Genomic DNA, 17,679 nt, shown 5'->3' with positions numbered 1-17,679 from the left:
CTGATAACAAACACTCTGAAACACTCTGAAGACCAGATGGCCGCCTGGGCTATTCAGTACAGTCTTTTCTCAGGCTTGAGCATTCTAAATGTTCAGTCATAATGCACACATCGGCACATTAAAGCTAACTGGTGTACTAACAATCTCTAGTTGCACAGTCCAATCATTGTATAAAGTTGTGCTAACAACTGAGCCCAGAAAATGATAATCATACTCTTCACAATCTCTTTCACTCACCAGTTTGCTTGTGCACATCTTTTCCCAGTGCCCTGTTTTCCTACATCTGTTGCACGAGGACTTCAGTGTTGGACAGTCTGATTTTTTTTTTTGTGCATTTCTTTTCCACATCTGTCGCATACTTTCTCTCATTCGTTGTCCCTGGAACGTCGTTTAAACTTTGGCCTTGGAGCGTGTTGCTTCCAATGTGTGTCATTTGTGTGCTACCTCTTGAATAGCGCATACAGCCTCTTCTTGCTTGGGCATTCACTTCCGACTGGCGGGTTTCTTGCACCGTCATTTTGAGTCTGAGATTTGGCATGAGCTGCAACTTGCAGGACAGTTCTTTGTCTTGGATTCCTACCACCATTAAGTCTCTAATGTGTTCCTCATGACCTGAACAGTGATCCGATAGTTCAAAGGTGAATGAACTGAAAATATTCTCTGCTTCGCCCCCCAAGGCATAGATAAGGGTGCTTACTTGTACACTGCCATCCTCTTTATCCAGTTTTGTCGCCGTTCTGTAAAGTATATACCGATTTTTCCAGTCGGTCCATTCCGCCGATCTCTTGAAGCAAAAGCTTACCTGTGAGTTCAACTTCACCATCCCGATGATCGGCATTCTGACACCACGTAATAAACCCTCACATGTGGTGCGGAAGAATCCAATGTCCAGCCTTCTTTCCAGAATCTTTCAGTGAACTGTTTAACAACTGTTCAGCAGCAGAGCCACACACACAAAACACTCAAAACACTGTCCCTCACCATTCACGTCATCCTGTCACGTCATACCTGCAGACACAAATAATCCTCATTCTATTATAGCTACACCACCTCAAAACCATAAATGTGACACCTCTTTGGGATTTGAAACTGACAAGCTTAAAGGCAAAATTTCAAGCTCCTCCATGCCTGCCATCCTCTGATTTAGCAGTTTGTTGTCAGGAGTGGCTCCACTCCAGTTCACTGGCAGACACTTAATCAGCAGAGAGTGTGTGCAGTATTAATCAGTGTAAATATACAGTGTAAGTAATGGCTGTGTAAGATGCATCTTGTTGTTGATTGTGTGGCGGACAGCAGGAGTGTGTATGCTTCTGTGCTGTTCAGATGTGTTAATCTCAGTGAAGCCTCACTCTTAACAGTCCCATCAGCACTGAGCGCAGGATCAGCCCAGCTAATCCAGTTAATGTCACATCTAACATCCGTACTCTATGTATGTGCGTGCATATGCACGTGTGTGTGTGTGTGTTTGATATTGCCGCAGGTTTGTGAAATCTGAAAGTTTAATGAAAAACTTTGTGTACATATGTTTTCGAAAGGAAAAAAAAAAAAGATTCACATGGCTTAATTTTACCAGAACATGTCCTGTTCACATTTTTCCTTTCGGGGAAAAAAAAAAGAATGAAAATAAGATATTAGAATTTTCTTTGAAATTTCCAAAGCATATGTTTTTACATTGTTACTTAATTTTCATGCAAATTAAACACATTTACTTCTGAAATTCTTATTACCATAATGCGAACAGACAGTTGCTTCAGCAGTTTATTTGTAATTTTCCTTACTGTCATGATGATTTTCATTAGTTCTTGATACTGTGATGCAATCATTTACGCTGAAAAAATGACAGTATATCAAATAGTATTATGATGAATAAATACTTTACATTTTAAACGTGGTGTTGTTTTTTCATCACAAGAATAAAGTTGATTATTATTGTTATTATTATTATTATTATTTTGCTTTACAATAATGGGGTTTTGGAAATGGTATTAATCTATCTGTCTGTTGGTCGATCAGTCTGTCTGTCTGTCTGTCGATCTGTCTGTCTGTCAGTCCGTCTGTCGGTCGATCTGTTTGTCGATCAGTCTGTCTGTCTGTCTGTCGATCTGTCTGTCTGTCGGTCGATCTGTTTGTCGATCAGTCTGTCGGTCCGTCTGTCGGTCGGTCGATCGGTTTGTCGATCTGTCTGTCTGTCGGTCCGTCTGTCGATCGATCTGTCTGTCTGTAGGTCGATCTGTCGATCAGTCTGTCTGTCGGTCGATCTGTCTGTCTGTCAGTCTGTTGGTCGATCAGACTGACTGTTTGTCGATCAGTCTGTCTGTCTGTCTGTCGATCTGTCTGTCTGTCGGTCGATCTGTTTGTTGATCAGTCTGTCGGTCCGTCTGTCGGTCGGTCGATCGGTTTGTCGATCTGTCTATCTGTCAGTCTGTTGGTCGATCAGACTGACTGTCTGTCGGTCGATCTGTCGATCAGTCTGTCTGTCGGTCGATCTGTCTGTCTGTCAGTCTGTTGGTCGATCAGACTGACTGTCTGTCGATCAGTCTGTCTGTCGGTCGATCAGTCTGTCTGTCTGTCTGTCTGTCGATCTGTCTGTCTGTCGGTCGATCTGTGTGTCAATCAGTCTGTCGGTCGGTCGATCGGTTTGTCGATCAGTCTGTCTGTCGGTCCGTCTGTCGATCGATCGATCTGTCTGTCTGTCGGTCGATCTGTCGATCAGTCTGTCTGTCAGTCGATCTGTCTGTCTGTCAGTCTGTTGGTCGATCAGACTGACTGTCTGTCGGTCGATCTGTCGATCAGTCTGTCGGTCGAGCTGTCTGTCTGTCAGTCTGTTGGTCGATCAGACTGACTGTCTGTCGGTCGATCAGTCTGTCTGTCTGTCGGTCGATCAGTCTGTCTGTCTGTCGGTCGATCTGTCAATCAGTCTGTCTGTCTGTCTATCGATCAGTCTGTCTGTCTGTCTGTCGATCGATCTGTCGATCAGTCTGTCTGTCTGTTGATCAGTCTGTCTGTCTGTCTGTCGATCAGTCTGTCTGTTTGTCTGTCAATCTGTTTGTTGATCTATCTGACAATCTGTCTGTCTGTCGACCAGTCTGTCGATCAGTCTGTCTGTCTGTCTTAATTTAAGAAAAAAAATTGGTCAGTGTGGAAGTCATGTAAGTCATGACCCCAACATGTAAGTGTATCCTTAGCATCAGCACCATGTCACCACTGTAGTGGCTTTTATAATCATATTTAGAATGAGGAAGCACTTGTACTTTAGATTGGAAGACAAGCTTGTTTTTAACAGCAGGATGTAGTCCATCAGTGTTTAATGAGCTGTGGTAAGAGCTAAGCTAGCTGTTATTGTCAGTATTGTATTTCTGCTCACTGTTCTGGTGGGTTGAGACTTGTATGATTTAGCTTAGAAAAATTAATATTGTAAGTGTGACCTGTGTGTATGAACAGAAGATTGTCATGTCATGTGTCGCAGTGTGTGAATGTCTGATTATGAGTGAGAATTCACAGCACATCTTATGTATCCTAAATTGATAATTTATGAGTGTCTCCTCTGTAAAGGGAATCAATTTTCCAGACACTTAAACCCAGTTGTTTAGTCATGGTTGGAAAAGCTGCATACAAATATTAGGTTAGCATTTTAACATAATTAGAATCAGAATACTGTTTTGTTATTACCCTAAGCTTTTCTTATCTTTTTAAATTAAGTTTCAGTTACTTTGATGAACAGTTTTGAATTTTGAATTTATTTTCATGAAGATTTATTCACCCACACGTAGCTCCAAACCTGTTTTGGCTTTGTTTTGTGAAATATAAAAAATGTTGTTTTGAGAAATGTCTTTGTTTTTTTGGGGTTTTTTTTCATACAATGGAAGTCAAAGGTCACCAAAACTCTTTGGTTACCAACATTCTTCAAAATATCTTTTATGTTCCACAGTAAAAAGGAAGTCAACAGGTTTGGAGTGACATGAGTGTGAGTAAATAATGACAGAATTTTCCCTACTGATATTGAAAAGCCTTCAGAAGCCCTCAGATTTAGATGGATTGTGGATTAAATGTCAGATTTGGCAATATCTGTGCAGACTGCAGATTTACTTACATTTTCCTTGAAACTTGCTGAGAATCAAAATGGTGATTATTTTATGATATTGTGATGTTTTTGAATTCTCTGCTCAACAATGGAAACTGTGAGAAAAGATCAAACAATTTGCATCTCAGTTTATTTACATTCAGAAATGCACAATAAAGGTTGATTTTGTCAAATTTTAGAAGCAAACTAGCATATAGATGACTTCAAATATAATAGACCTGGATGAAAAGACACGTGAGGTATTTAACAGTACCAACATGGTTCATATTTTCATTTTCTTCTTTCAGCATAAAGGCTTCCCATGGGTTGTGTGGGGGAAAACAAGCTGTTTTTAGGTGTTCATCCTTCCCTTACTTCAGCCTGATTCAATTTAGCAGCTCTAACACCTTGTTGTGTTCATGAACCCTTAATGATGTTGCACCATGAGGAATATCTTTTGCATGCTGTTCAGTTTCTAGTAAACAAGCACACAAACTCTCTTCCCTTCCTCCTAATCTGCATCTCACTGACAGCTGGGCTGAATTCAATATCAAGATGAACGTTCCCAGTCATCTCCGGGATCACTCACGCGTCTCTCGCGCCCGTGAATTAAAATCGTGAAAGGTTCTTGTGCAGCTCCTCCGGCCAGACGCGGCTTGCTATAACTGGAGGCTCTTTTTAAAGGTTCACAGTTGCCCAGAAGGCAGATATGCTTGGATGTCGAGTGCATGTGTGTTTGTGTGGGCGTACTTGTGTATGTGTGCGCGTTTGAGCTGTAACTGTGCGAGTACGTGGGTGTACACTGTTGCTGTTTGTCTGTGAGCGACTGACTGATTAGCAGAATCGGACTAATGCTCATGTTTTTCCCAGTTAATTGAATTTGTCTCTGAACGGCTCTGTGCGGCATCTGCCGGGACAGAGTTTGGTGTCGTACCGTGGTGTTCGGCATGGGTGCGTTTGCTAGGTGCTGAGCCGCTAGCGTGGCATGGATATTTAATGGGCTGTTTAATTATGAAGGGCCAGATCAGTCTCCCTGTGAAGGGACGTGGGTTGCTACATGAGCCTTTCTCTCGTTCTGACCTTTTAAGAGTGCTGGAGAGAGAAAGAGTCAGGGAAACTCCTACTGGGCCTGATCCTTCTCCATCAGGCTGGCCATTATGTAAGCGTGCGCTCAATAGGCCCAGTGAGAGGCTGTTTAACTGAGCTGTTTGGAGATGGCAGCCTGCGCCTCACCTCTGGGTCGATCTTTACCCTGTCACTATAAACTTCCTGTATCTGAACGCTTATACTGCATGATAGATGAGAGATAGTCAATATATATATATATATATATATATACACTACTGGTCAAAAGTTTTTGAATGGTAAGATTTTTTAAATGTTTTTAAAAGAAATCTCTTCTGCTCACCTTCATTTATATGATCCAAAATACAGCAAAAACAGTAATATTGTGAAATATTTTTATAATTTAATATAACTGTTTTCTATTTGAATATATTTTAAAATGCAATTTATTTCTGTGATCAAAGCTGAATTTTCAGCATCATTACTTGAGTCATCAGTGTCACATGATCCTTCAGAAATCATTCTAATATGACGATTTGCTGCTCAAGAAACTTTCTTATTATTATCAATGTTGAAAACAGTTGTGTATAATTTTTTGAGGTTTATTTGATGAATAGAAAGTTCAAAAGAACAGCATATGAAATATAAAGCTTTTTCAACATTATAAATGTGTATACTATTTAAAGTATTAATTTCTTTAATTCCTTACCAAAAAAAAAAAAAAAAAACTTACTGACCCCAAACTTTTGAACGGTAATGATAATATTACAAAAGCTTTCTATTTCAGATAAATGCTGTTCTTTTGAACTTTTCAACACAGATAATAATAATAAACGTTTCTTGAGCAGCAAATCATCATATTAGAATGATTTCTGAAGGATCATGTGACACTGAAGACTGCAGTAATGATGCTGAAATTTCAGCTTTGACATCACAGATATAAATTGCATTTTAAAATATATTCAAATAGAAAACAGTTATTTTAAATTGTAAGAATATTTCACAATATTACTGTTTTTGTTGTATTTTGGATCAAATAAATGAAGCCTTGGTGAGCAGAGACTTTTAAAAACATTAGAATCTTACTGTTCAAAAACGTTTGACCGGTAGACCCCTGTATATTTTAGGAACTGTTGTTATTTGCAAACAAGTTTAGTTCCTTATTGTGCTGTTTTTGTGGGATTGTATTTCAAAGAATAGAACAGTATTAAAATCTGTTTGCATTCTGTTTATGACACTGAATCTCAATGAGTAGATTGTCACCCAGTGCTGTGAAATTTTACAAAACAACAGAATAGAAGTGTTTTATTTCAGTTTGTATTATGTTATTTTCTTTGTTTAATTTCTAATTTCTGGTCTTTCTGTGTCATCATTTACTCACCCTCATGTCTTTTCAAATTTCAAACCTCTTTTCCATGCAATTTCTATAAATGGGCATAAAATTGCTATAAAGTTATCGTTTATGTCCATGTCTTGTGCTCTATATTCTGTATTAAATGTGCATTCAGTAGATATTTGGCTAGCGTTAGCATTGTTGTTCTGTTGTGTAGCTACTTTTAAGTACAGTTACCACAGCAGTGTTAGATGCAGCACTGCATCAACGTGGATCAGCGTTATCGTCTTTGATTTTATGTAAATTACACTGATACTTGTGGTCTACATGATAATTAATTCTCTTACCTGTCCAATAAAAAAGAAACAACATGGGCATCACTACTCAGGATTTTTCCAACTTGTGTATGCCGTAAAGATTCTCTTGTTGTTTCTGCTGGTAAAGCACGTCAATAATCATGTTTCATTGTCTAATTTTGGCTCCTCACATCACAAAACAACACTATTCGATGCCACTAGCGTATCTGCGGAGGTGGAAGCCAATGAGCGTGAGGATTCTCTTCGATGTTTAGTGAAGCACCGCAGGTCACGTCATTTCAACATGGTGAAATACACTGACAGAGGGTGATCCACATCATACATAATTAAAACACTTTTTATTGAAAACTGTTGTGTTCAAAAGAATAAATGATGACAGATGTTTTTGGTGAATTGTTCTTTTTAGTTTAGCTTGTGCCTTATAATGCAATTTCTACTTTTGCACTGCAGGATGTGAAGAGATAAGTGGTGTTGACCGATCTCAAGTGCTGATCATAGTCTGCACATCACAATTCTGAGAACTAAAAAGAGAGGCAAAAAAAAAAGACGTGTTTGCCAAAAGCCAAAAATTCTATCATCTGTTTTTGTCTGCTTTTGGCTCAGATACACAGGATCCAGCACTCCTTTTTGAAGCAGTTCCATGCACTTCTAAAAAAGAAAAGTTTAAAGATCAAATTCAGAAATCTATTTACTATTAAAGTGTTTGAATTGAAGTTGTTCTCGGAATGGCATCTCAAGATCTTTCTATGGTAAATGGCAACAGCATATATCTTACTTAAAGGATTAGTTCACTTTCAAATGAAAATTAGCCCAAAAGCTTGGATGCATATCCTGATGCATCCAAGCTTTATAATGGCAGTAATCGTTACCGAGTATGAGCTGAAGAAAGTGTCTCCATCCACATCCATCCATCCATCATAAACATATTCCACATTGCTCCGGGGGGTTGATAAAGGCCTTCTGAAGCGAAGAGATGTGTTTGTGTAAAAAATATCCATATTTAACGAGTTATGAAGTAAAATATCTAGCTTCCGCCAGACCGCCTTCAGTATTCAAATTGCAGAAAAAATGGAACTGGCGTCGCGTCAGTTCCGTAAGTTGAATAGGGAAGGCGTAGGACGTAGCGTTATGAACTGCAAGAGTTTTACACTTTGTAAGTAGAATATAGAAGGCGGTCTGGCGGAAGCTAGATATTTTACTGGTCCTTCAACTCAACCTTGCCAAGACAGAATTGCTTGTGGTTTCGGCCAACCCAACACTTCATCACAGCTTCTCCATACAGCTAGGCTCATCAACCATAACTCCTTCCAGGACAGCCAGGAACCTTGAAGTTGTGATTGATGATCAGTTCATCTTCACAGACCACATTGATAGAAATGCCTTGTCCTGCAGATAACTTGCCTTGTGCAATATTAGGAAGATCAAGCCCTTCCTATCGGAGCATGCTATACAACTCTTGTTCTATCCAGACTGGACTATTGTAATGCTTTCTTGGCAGGCCTTCAAGAAAACATCTTTTTCGTCAACACTTGACCTGTTAATAATATAAGGGTCTCGAGATGTGCTTTTGAGGCGTGATGCATTAACGGCAATAACGAAAATAATAGAAATAGGCAAACAATAGATAGAGACACTGTTTTTGAAAAAACTGAAAATAATCACACTGGCTGGCCTCCTCCGCCATGTCGCCATCAAGGAAAAATGGGCAAGCGTAAGGATTTGAGCGAGTTTGTCAAGGGCCAAATTGTGATGGCTAGACGACTGGGTCAAAGCATCTCTTGTGGGGTTTTCCCGGTCTGCAGTGGTCAGTATCTATCAAAAGTGGTCCAAGGAAGGAACAGCGACAAACCGGTGACAGGGTAATGGGCAGCCAAGGCTCATTGATGCACATGGGGTGCAAAGGCTGGCCCGTGTGGTCCGATCCAACAGACGAGCTACTGTAGCTCAAATTGCTCAAGAAGTTAATGCTGGTTCTGATAGAAAAGTGTCAGAATACACAGTACACCTGAGTTTGTTGTGTATGGGGCTGCATAGCTGCAGACCAGTCAGAGTGCCCATGCTGACCCCTGTCCACTGCCGTAAGCGTCAACAGTGGGCATGTGAGCATCAGAACTGGACCACGGAGCAATGGAAGAAGGTGGCCTGGTCTGATGAATCATGTTTTCTTTTACATCACGTGCAAGGCCAGGTGCGTGTGCGTTGCTTACCTGGGGAACACATGGCACCAGGATGCATTATGGGAAGAAGGCAAGCCGGCGGAGGCAGTGTGATGCTTTGGTCAATGTTCTTCTGGGAAACCTTGGGTCCTACCATCCATTTGGATGTTAATTTGACATGTACCTCCTACCTAAGCATTGTTGCAGACCATGTAAACCCCTTAATGAAAACGGTATTCCCTGGTGGCTGTGGCCTCTTTCAGCAGGATAATGCGCCCTGCCACAAAGCAAAAATGGTTCAGCAATGGTTTGAGGAGCACAACAATGAGTTTGAGGTGTTGACTTGGCCTCCAATTTCCCCAAATCTCAATCCAATCGAGCATCTGTGGGATGTGCTGAACAAACAAGTCCGATCCACGGAGGCCCCACCTTACAGGACTAAAAGGATCTGCTGCTAACATCTTGGTGCCAGATACCACAGCATACCTTCAGGGGTCTAGTGGAGTCCATGCCTTGATTGGTCAGTGCTGTTTTGGCAGCAAAATGGGGACCAACACAATATTAGGAAGGTGGTCATTATGTTATGCCTGATCACAGCACTTACATATTGTTGCCTTAATTGCTTCTATTGTTCTCCATATTTGTAAGTTGCTTTGGATAAAAGCATCTGCTGAATGATTAAATTTAAATATAATGTAAATGTCCTTTCAAAGATCTGCAAAATTGCTAGTCGAGGGACTGATGAAGGACTTGTAGCACTATGATTTTTTTTAACTGCAAGAATATTACAGTTAATCCAGATATAGTGCTATGTCACCCAGTTCACAATCCAAAAAGATTTAAATTTGCTCAGATCCTATAAGAATTAGAAGCAACATTGTTTTTAAATATAGGTGCCGCTTGAATGTTCAGCTCATAGGTGGTATTTGGCCTGGCTTAGATCACAATGATGAAAAGAGCAAACTTTACTGAATCATATGCTTCAGTTCTCTTCCAAATCTCTGGTTTTGTGCCTTTATCTCTTTTTCTCACTGGAGTATTTTGAGTGTGTGGGTGACAGTGGCTGTTCAGCCTGTGTAAAGTTTGGCTGTTGTGTTTTGGCCAGAGCTACTAGTCTTAAAGTGCAGCATGCAGATTTCTAAAGAGATTACTGTGAACGTGAGACTTATGTCATTTCCTGTGAGAAAATGGCTTTAATCTGCTCAAATCTGATAGGATCAGTAATAACACTGTGTGAATAGGAGCATTAACCTGCAGCAGGAAGGAAGATGCCACTATGATGACCTGGATATGTCCTGATGCAGAGGTGCCAGGGGCATTAGTGATGTGAACAGAGGGGCATTGTACATACAGTCCAGCACAGCGCATCATTTGCATAGTAGCTGCAGCTCCTATAGCTCTGATGCTGGTTGTCTGCTGTCATAGGTTGTTGAAGACTATCATGCAGCTTACAGCATAGTTTGTACAGGACTGTATATGAAAATATATGTAGTTGGCAGTTATAAGCATTCCACACAGCATACACCCACATATATTATGTAGAATATCAAAAGACAGTCATTGAATTGAACATGTATTTATTTTTAGATATAATACCCAACACTCAAAAAAAACAAAAACAAAAAAAAAAACAATATGTAAATTGCACATAAGGCAGGTTTTACATTAACTTCTAAATGTAATTGTAAAATTACTTTTTAATAATTTTTCTACTCCAGTTCATTTTGAAATATAATCATTTACACAGTTAAAGTCATAACTTGTTTTCATGACAAATATATTTGAACACACTGCCCGGCCAAAAAAAAAAGAAAAAAAAAGTCGCTGTTTAGATTTTAATAGGCAAGTACTTAAGAATCTATGAATGGATCATTATTACAGAATGGTTCAGACAGAGAGCATGAAGAATAATTTTACACATGAATTGGCACCTCTGAGTCCAGACCTTAATTTAATTGAAAGTCTTTGGGATGTGCTGGAGGAGACTTTACAGAGTGCTCACCTCTTGCATTGTCAATACAAGATCTTGACCAAAAATTTATGCACCTCTTGATGGAAATAACATCACAACATTTATTTCCATCGAGAGGTGCGTCATTTTTTGGTCAAGATCTTATATTGAAAATGCAAGAGGTGTGCACTCTGTAAAGTCTCCTCCAGCACATCCCAAAAACTTACACTAAGGTTAAGGTCTGTGCCAATTCATGTGTAAAAATGATTATTTATGCTCCCTCCCAACAATTCTTTCACAGTTTGAGCCTGATGAATCTTGACTTTGTCATCCTGGAATATGGCCATGATGTGTCTTCATACATTGTTGTTTAAGAAATGTAAAGCTACACACTCCATCTTTTAGGGTTAAAAGAACTGTTGCCAAACATATAACATGCTAGAAACAAAACAATTGCTGTAATAATGATCCATCCATCGACTCTTAAGTATTTGCCTATTAAAATCCAAACAGCGACTTTTTTTTGGCCGGGCAGTGTATATTAAATAATTAAGACATTACTTATTAACAGGTAAAGTAAATATGAATAAAAATGAATATATAAGCTAATATAGTGCATATATTTAGTGAAATGCTCCCTTCTAGAGTTAATTTCTCTAGAGAACTAACATGCTGTGGACACTAGATGACTTGCCTGAGGTAAATGTAATGTTACGTGAGATATTATTCTCAAGCTGTTTTATCGAAGTCTTTCCGCAGTTGAAACACTGGTTGAGCGTTTACACGTAAACATATCTATGCATAGATCGTCTCTTATTCTGCACTTCTTCCTGTTGTAGTGGTTAGCAAACAGCGTTGCATTACATGCGCGCCCCCTTCTGGATTGGGGTGTGGATTGCCTGTGACCAACTGTATTCATCGTCTGACTGTATGCACTGAACCGTGACGGTTCGGGATGAATACATGTACCATTGCACCCCTAATGATTCGGTGATGATTTGGTGGTCTAATAAATTTGTTTTAGCTCTCTCTCTCTCTCTAAAATATATAACATATATATATATATATATATATATATATATATATATATATATATTAGAGAAAGAGAGAGAGCTAAAACAAATTTATTAGACAACCAAATCATACCATAATCATTTTTTTATGTTTCTGTAATGGTTAATCCACACCGGTATGCATAAGCTCTTTACTCACAGTAATGTTTCTAATGCTAAAATATAATTATTGTTGGGATTTAATGGATACAAAGATAGATCACATAAAAGTTTCATCAAAAACAAGTCTTTGGGAATAACTAGAAACTATTTTGAAGTCAATTACAACTGAAGTACATGAAGTACATAGACTGAAAAAGTACATAAAAACAAATACATATAGTATAGATTATAATTTTTTTAATAAAAATATTTTTTTATCTTTTTAATGATTAAAAAATGTTACACCAAATAATAAAGTCAAGGAGTTTTTTCTTTCACTTGAAGCAAAAATGGAATTAGAACCTGCTGAAAACGCCAACATACATTTCACTCTGCTTTATATTGGTTTGGTAGTGGTCTAACTGGTAGACCAGCTCAGGTATGCTGTTCAACAGTAAAAAAAATAAAAAAAAATAAAAATTGTCATCCAGTAATGCTGGTTAAGCTGGTTAAGGCTATTTTTGTTTATCATAAAACTTTGTTGTAGCAGTTGAAAAGATGCGTGCTTGTACTTAATGTGCTTTTGAAAACTTGAAAGAATGAACATGAATGACATTTCCAAAACTGTAACATAACCAATGCTCGCTGACTTTTACGGTGAATTATTGCAGTTTATGGGGAGACAATTGCTGACATCTACAATGCTGACATCATAAGTGATTTAAATTATAAATAAAATGATTTTATTGGCAAATATCACGTGTGAGTTAATTGGCAAGTATTTTAATTCAGACAGAAATGCCTGCATTCTGTGTGTGGTGCAATAAAAATAGAAACTGCCGTGATGTGTGGCAAAAGACAGAGCAGTGTTTTAAACGCCCATAAAACACACACACACACATCTCTTTTGTTTCAGCTGTGGCGAGCACCCAAATTGGGAATCAATTCAAACACTAAGAATTATGTAATAATAATAACAGCAATAAACAAGCACTCATGGTGTGCAAGTACCACTTTTTGTTTAATGGTTGTAGTTAGGCCTTATTCAGTGTTACATTGTGATGCCATTGTCATGGCTGTATGTGTATGAGCGGGTTCAGATCGGGTCTTAGAGCATAACATGAAATCAAACAGGATCCTTGTCACTGCAGATAAATGTCTGTCAGTGCCATGTTCTCTGATTCTCACCGTTTATCTCATCTGTCTCTCTCTCTCTCTCCTTCCTTCTTTCAGTCTGCTGCTTTGTGGTGCACAAGCGTTGCCATGAATTCGTCACCTTCTCCTGCCCCGGAGCAGATAAGGGTCCTGCATCAGATGTGAGTACAAAAATCTCTTCTTTCCCCATCCTTCCTCCCTTATTTTTCCATCTCTCCTCTCTTTGTCTCTCCTATTCAATCTGTGCCTGTCTATCTCTCAATCCCACATGAGAGAACAGGGAAAGGAGGTGGGCAAAAGTTGTTGTCCTCTGGCAAATCTAATCAGGCGTACTGTCACAGAGGAAGTGTGTGAGACAGCTGCAGTGACGATAACCCTCTCCGTTTCAGATTTCCTCCTGGAGTCTTCGCTCACTTTGTCTCAGGCCCCTGAGTTATACAACCATTTAAATCAACAAATTACCCGGTCTATAGTGACAGCTACAGGAAGCGCGTCCACACAGGGGACCAGAGCTCTTTTTTGTTAGTGTGGATGAGAGTGAACGTAGAATGCCAGCTCAATCACATCATTACAGTTACTACACACACGAACAGGAGGGAGAATGAATGGCGCTGTGCAGTTACGGGAAATGGCTTTGCTCTTTGAATCGGTGTAATTATGAAAAATACATTTCTGCTTTGCTCTCTGCCACTTTTTGATTCTCTGTCTGTCTAAACCAGCGTTTTTCACCAGAAAAAAAAAAAAAAAAACCTCTCTCCGAAACCATAGCAAGCCATCATTTTTACTGAAGCATACAGAATTATATATTTCCCACTATAGGCATTTAAAAAAAATCCAGTAAAACCATGAACGAGACCATTCGCTCCAGAATGATTCATGTATGTTTTGAAGTAAAAAAAGTAGTTGAAAATCTGCAAAGTGTAGCTGTAGTATGTACTGCGAACTTATTTCTTGACAAGTACAAACTGCATTTTATAAGTATACGTGTGAATACAATAAATACATGCATCCACCATCATTGGCATTGTCATGTGAATTGTGGAGTCAGGTGTGTCACTATTCTCTGCCATTTGCACATAAGATGACATTTTTGTGTATTCAGATTGGGCTTCAGCCTTCATTTATGATATATTCAACGCCCTGCCTTGAGATTAGATGTCGTATTCTTTACCCTGCAGACTCTTGTACTTTAAGCTTGAAAGTCCCAGTGCTGACAGCCCTCTCATTGCCCTTCTCTCAGTCAGACGTACCTTCAGCTCTCAGAGGAGCATCCTTCAAGTCCCGGGTCGGCTCCCTTGCCTAGAATACCGTCATATTTACACAGTACACCCAGCAGGGCCAGGCGATATGACATGGCTGGCAGACACTCCACAAAGGGATTCAGAGTGATCTAAAATGGAGAACGTTGGTGGGATGTCGTTAGCACATTTCCACACCTCAATCCACATTAGTGATCTGGCTCTGTCCCACCACTTCTCTAAGAAGCCTCGCCATTCATCTCATTCATGCAGATGAAACGCACACTTTCATCCTCCTCCAGAGCCGTGGTGATGAGGTTCATGCTTAATTCTATTTTCACGTTTGTTCTCCTCCGGTCTAGAAGTGCTGCCAAAACCACGTGTGCTCTGGACGTCAGTGTGCCAGTAAACTAGACGTGATATCTATTTGATGAAGCCTTGGCCTTGTGACATTGTCATTAGTTTTTTCTTGTGTAAATCTGCTAGCTAGTCTCAGAAGAGCCACTAAAGGGGATTATAGATATAAATATAGTCAATGTCAAAGACAGCCAAGCAAGGCGGACTCAAAGATGTTTTCGAAGGGGCTCGTTTTAGGCTTCAATTATAGAAGTGGGCTAATTAGACGTTCACCAAGGGATTTCTGTACCGGTAGTCTCATTAAACTCTCATTCACGTTATAAGAGCTCTGTATCGTATTGAAACCCAACTCTGATTGCAGTTGTGCAATAAAAAACCAGACCATTGGTTTTTACTGCACAGACTTCAGGTGGGTTCAGGGACATGTGAGCGACTACTTGTTTTTTGCTTGCTCGTTTTATTCTGAATTCTGTGTTTTGTATTAAAAGGAGTTTGTCAGACGTGACAAGGACCGTTGGCTCTGATCAGTAAGGGTTTTATAAAGCAGAAGTGTCTTTAGCACATTCACTCAAGGGTGTTTTACGCCCACTGGTTTCTTGGGAAACCTAAAATATCTCATTTTATATCTCACCCCCTCACTCTCATGTTGGATCAGTTCACTTTCTTAATAAATAAATTAATTGGTGATATATCAGCATTGCTGTCGGCAGACTCTGTTGCACATAAGCCATTATAATGTCCTGTTTACACGTGCTATTAAGATGCATTTTGGTCGATCAGATCACAAGTAGACAAGGGAGACACATTCACGTTTACACCTGGTGTTTTAATCCGTCTCTTTTTTTCCACTTTCAACCACTTCTGTTCTGATTTCTTCGAGGGGAGGGTCTATGGGGGGTAATTGTATGGGTTTTTTCAGATCTTTTGATGCAATTGTAGAAATAAGATTGCGCAATTTACATATGAATGTGACCAGAGATGACAGAAAAACATACTGACGACAATAAATCAGGAATGGTGAGAGAACATTGTGCTTGGTATGTTTTTTGTCTTCAAACCAAACTTAGGACTTCAACCATCAAAGTTTAAATCCCGCCTGGCTAGCACGCTTCCCATAATGTTTATGCATTAGGTCAGTAGGCGGAGAGTAGGCAGTCTTTTGTGGCTGTTTGAACGCATTTGACCACATGAGCGTTTGGTCGAACACGTTTTTGACTACCTCTGGAAGTGGTTGAAAGTGGACAAGCTCAAAATGTTTTAGACCCCATTTACACCTGTATTTAATGTTGTTCACTTGTGACTGGATTGATAAAAACGCTTCTTAACACCAGGTGTAAACAGGGCCTAAGATAGAGAGAAAGAGTCTCCCAGTTCATTCTCTCAGCCCTGGTGATCGTCACCTCTTAAAAATGCTACAGACAGAGAGAAACAGCTCCACTGGAATAATTGGCTACAATAGACAAGCCAATTGTTCCAATGCTGTCGTTCACTGCAAAAGCAGAGCTTGTTACCTGTATTGCTACCTTTCTGGCATGAGAAACAGAGGATCTCTCTCTCTCTCTCTCTATATATATATATATATATGTACATATATCCTCTGAAAGAAGATCCAGACTCCTTTCTCCTAGAAGAAAAAAATAGGCGCCAAATATTTTTTACTGCCTCATATGAACAAACATGTTTTAAATGTTTTTAAACATTATTAATTTTTTAAACATAATTTCAGTCATCCTGTCATGTTTACGTCTGCCCTGTGTTTACAGTATCATCTGCATCCATCTTTTGGATGTTTTAGGAACTGAATATCTTTTCCAACTTGACAACCATATACAGACAAAGAATTGTTCTTTACACAGAATCTGAGCCAGTGTCATGGACCATACTTTTGTTTGTATCCCTTTGCCATTGAGTGTAGTTTCCTCTTCCTCAATGCATCCTATAAATGTTATCATGTGCCTTTCACATATCCAGTCTATTTTTTCTTCATTAGTAATATCTGAAAGGTCAATTTGATGAAAGGCAGCTCCTCACATGCAATCATAAATGAAAACTACAGATTATTCTTCCGCATTTTTGACAGTCGGATCGACAGAGGGTTATTAACAGAACATTTTTTAATTGCAAGGTGATTGTATTATTATCACTGAAAACTGTATCATACTTTGTCTACTTTTTAAACAGCATTATGGTAATAATGGAACACTATGGTAACAGCTTTCATACTTGTACACAATGGTGTTTTTCTTTGGGGGTTTGGGAGGAACTGACAGAACGGCAGTTTCTTTCAGTTTTTTCTCCTCTGTTTGGCCTAAAACACTGTTTTCATGGTCATCCAGTTTCAAATGTTGACTACAAACACAGAGGTTTTTCAGATTTTCCGTTGTGGCATTCTCTCCATAATTATGAATCTTTGCAGCTTTTAGAAACTTCCTATAACACGCTGGATGCTTCACTGGAAACTAAAGTAACTCACTCCCGCTAAACATTTACTCTTTGAATTCTTGCACCTGGGAACAATACATGTCGACACAAACTAAAAGTTTGCTAAGCAGTATTTCCTACTAAAGCAAGGTGGTATTTGACTCTGGTCAAGCGTATCTATAGAAGACTGCTCTGAGTGGCCTTGGACATCAACATACCCAGTGTATTATGGGTATTGATGTTTTCCTACCTATTTGTCAAAAGGGAAGACAACAGCCTTTTTTCTCTGTTTTCGCTTGTTTTAAAGTTTTATTGAAAGCCTGTTTTGCCAGTGTAAAAGTACCCTTTTAATAAAAATATAATGAATATGTAATATAGTGCATATATTTAGCAAAATGCTCTTCTTTATAGTTATTTTTTTCTAGCTGACTAATGAGTTTATTCCTTGAGTGACTTTTCTGAGGTAAATGTA

The 17,679-nt window shown here is 39.1% G+C and overlaps 1 protein-coding gene across 3 annotated transcripts in view; it reads left to right on the top strand.

Moving 5' to 3' along the window:
* prkcbb (protein kinase C, beta b) overlaps positions 1-17,679 on the top strand; it is a 140,004-nt gene that overhangs the window by 28,966 nt on the left and 93,359 nt on the right. For 2 of the 3 annotated variants that reach the window (XM_051887476.1, XM_051887475.1), the window contains exon 3: positions 13,270-13,352. The exons of the other annotated variant lie outside the window; for it this stretch is intronic. In XM_051887476.1, coding sequence (XP_051743436.1) covers positions 13,270-13,352 — 83 coding nt within the window. The remainder of the gene's footprint in view (positions 1-13,269; positions 13,353-17,679) is intronic. 3 annotated transcript variants of the gene reach the window in all.

The sequence above is a fragment of the Ctenopharyngodon idella genome, chromosome 3, assembly GCF_019924925.1.
Source record: "Ctenopharyngodon idella isolate HZGC_01 chromosome 3, HZGC01, whole genome shotgun sequence".
NCBI classification, from domain to species: Eukaryota; Metazoa; Chordata; class Actinopteri; order Cypriniformes; family Xenocyprididae; genus Ctenopharyngodon; species Ctenopharyngodon idella.
The sequence above is the reverse complement of the archived record's forward strand: the minus strand, read 5'-3'. Positions and strand labels throughout refer to the sequence as shown.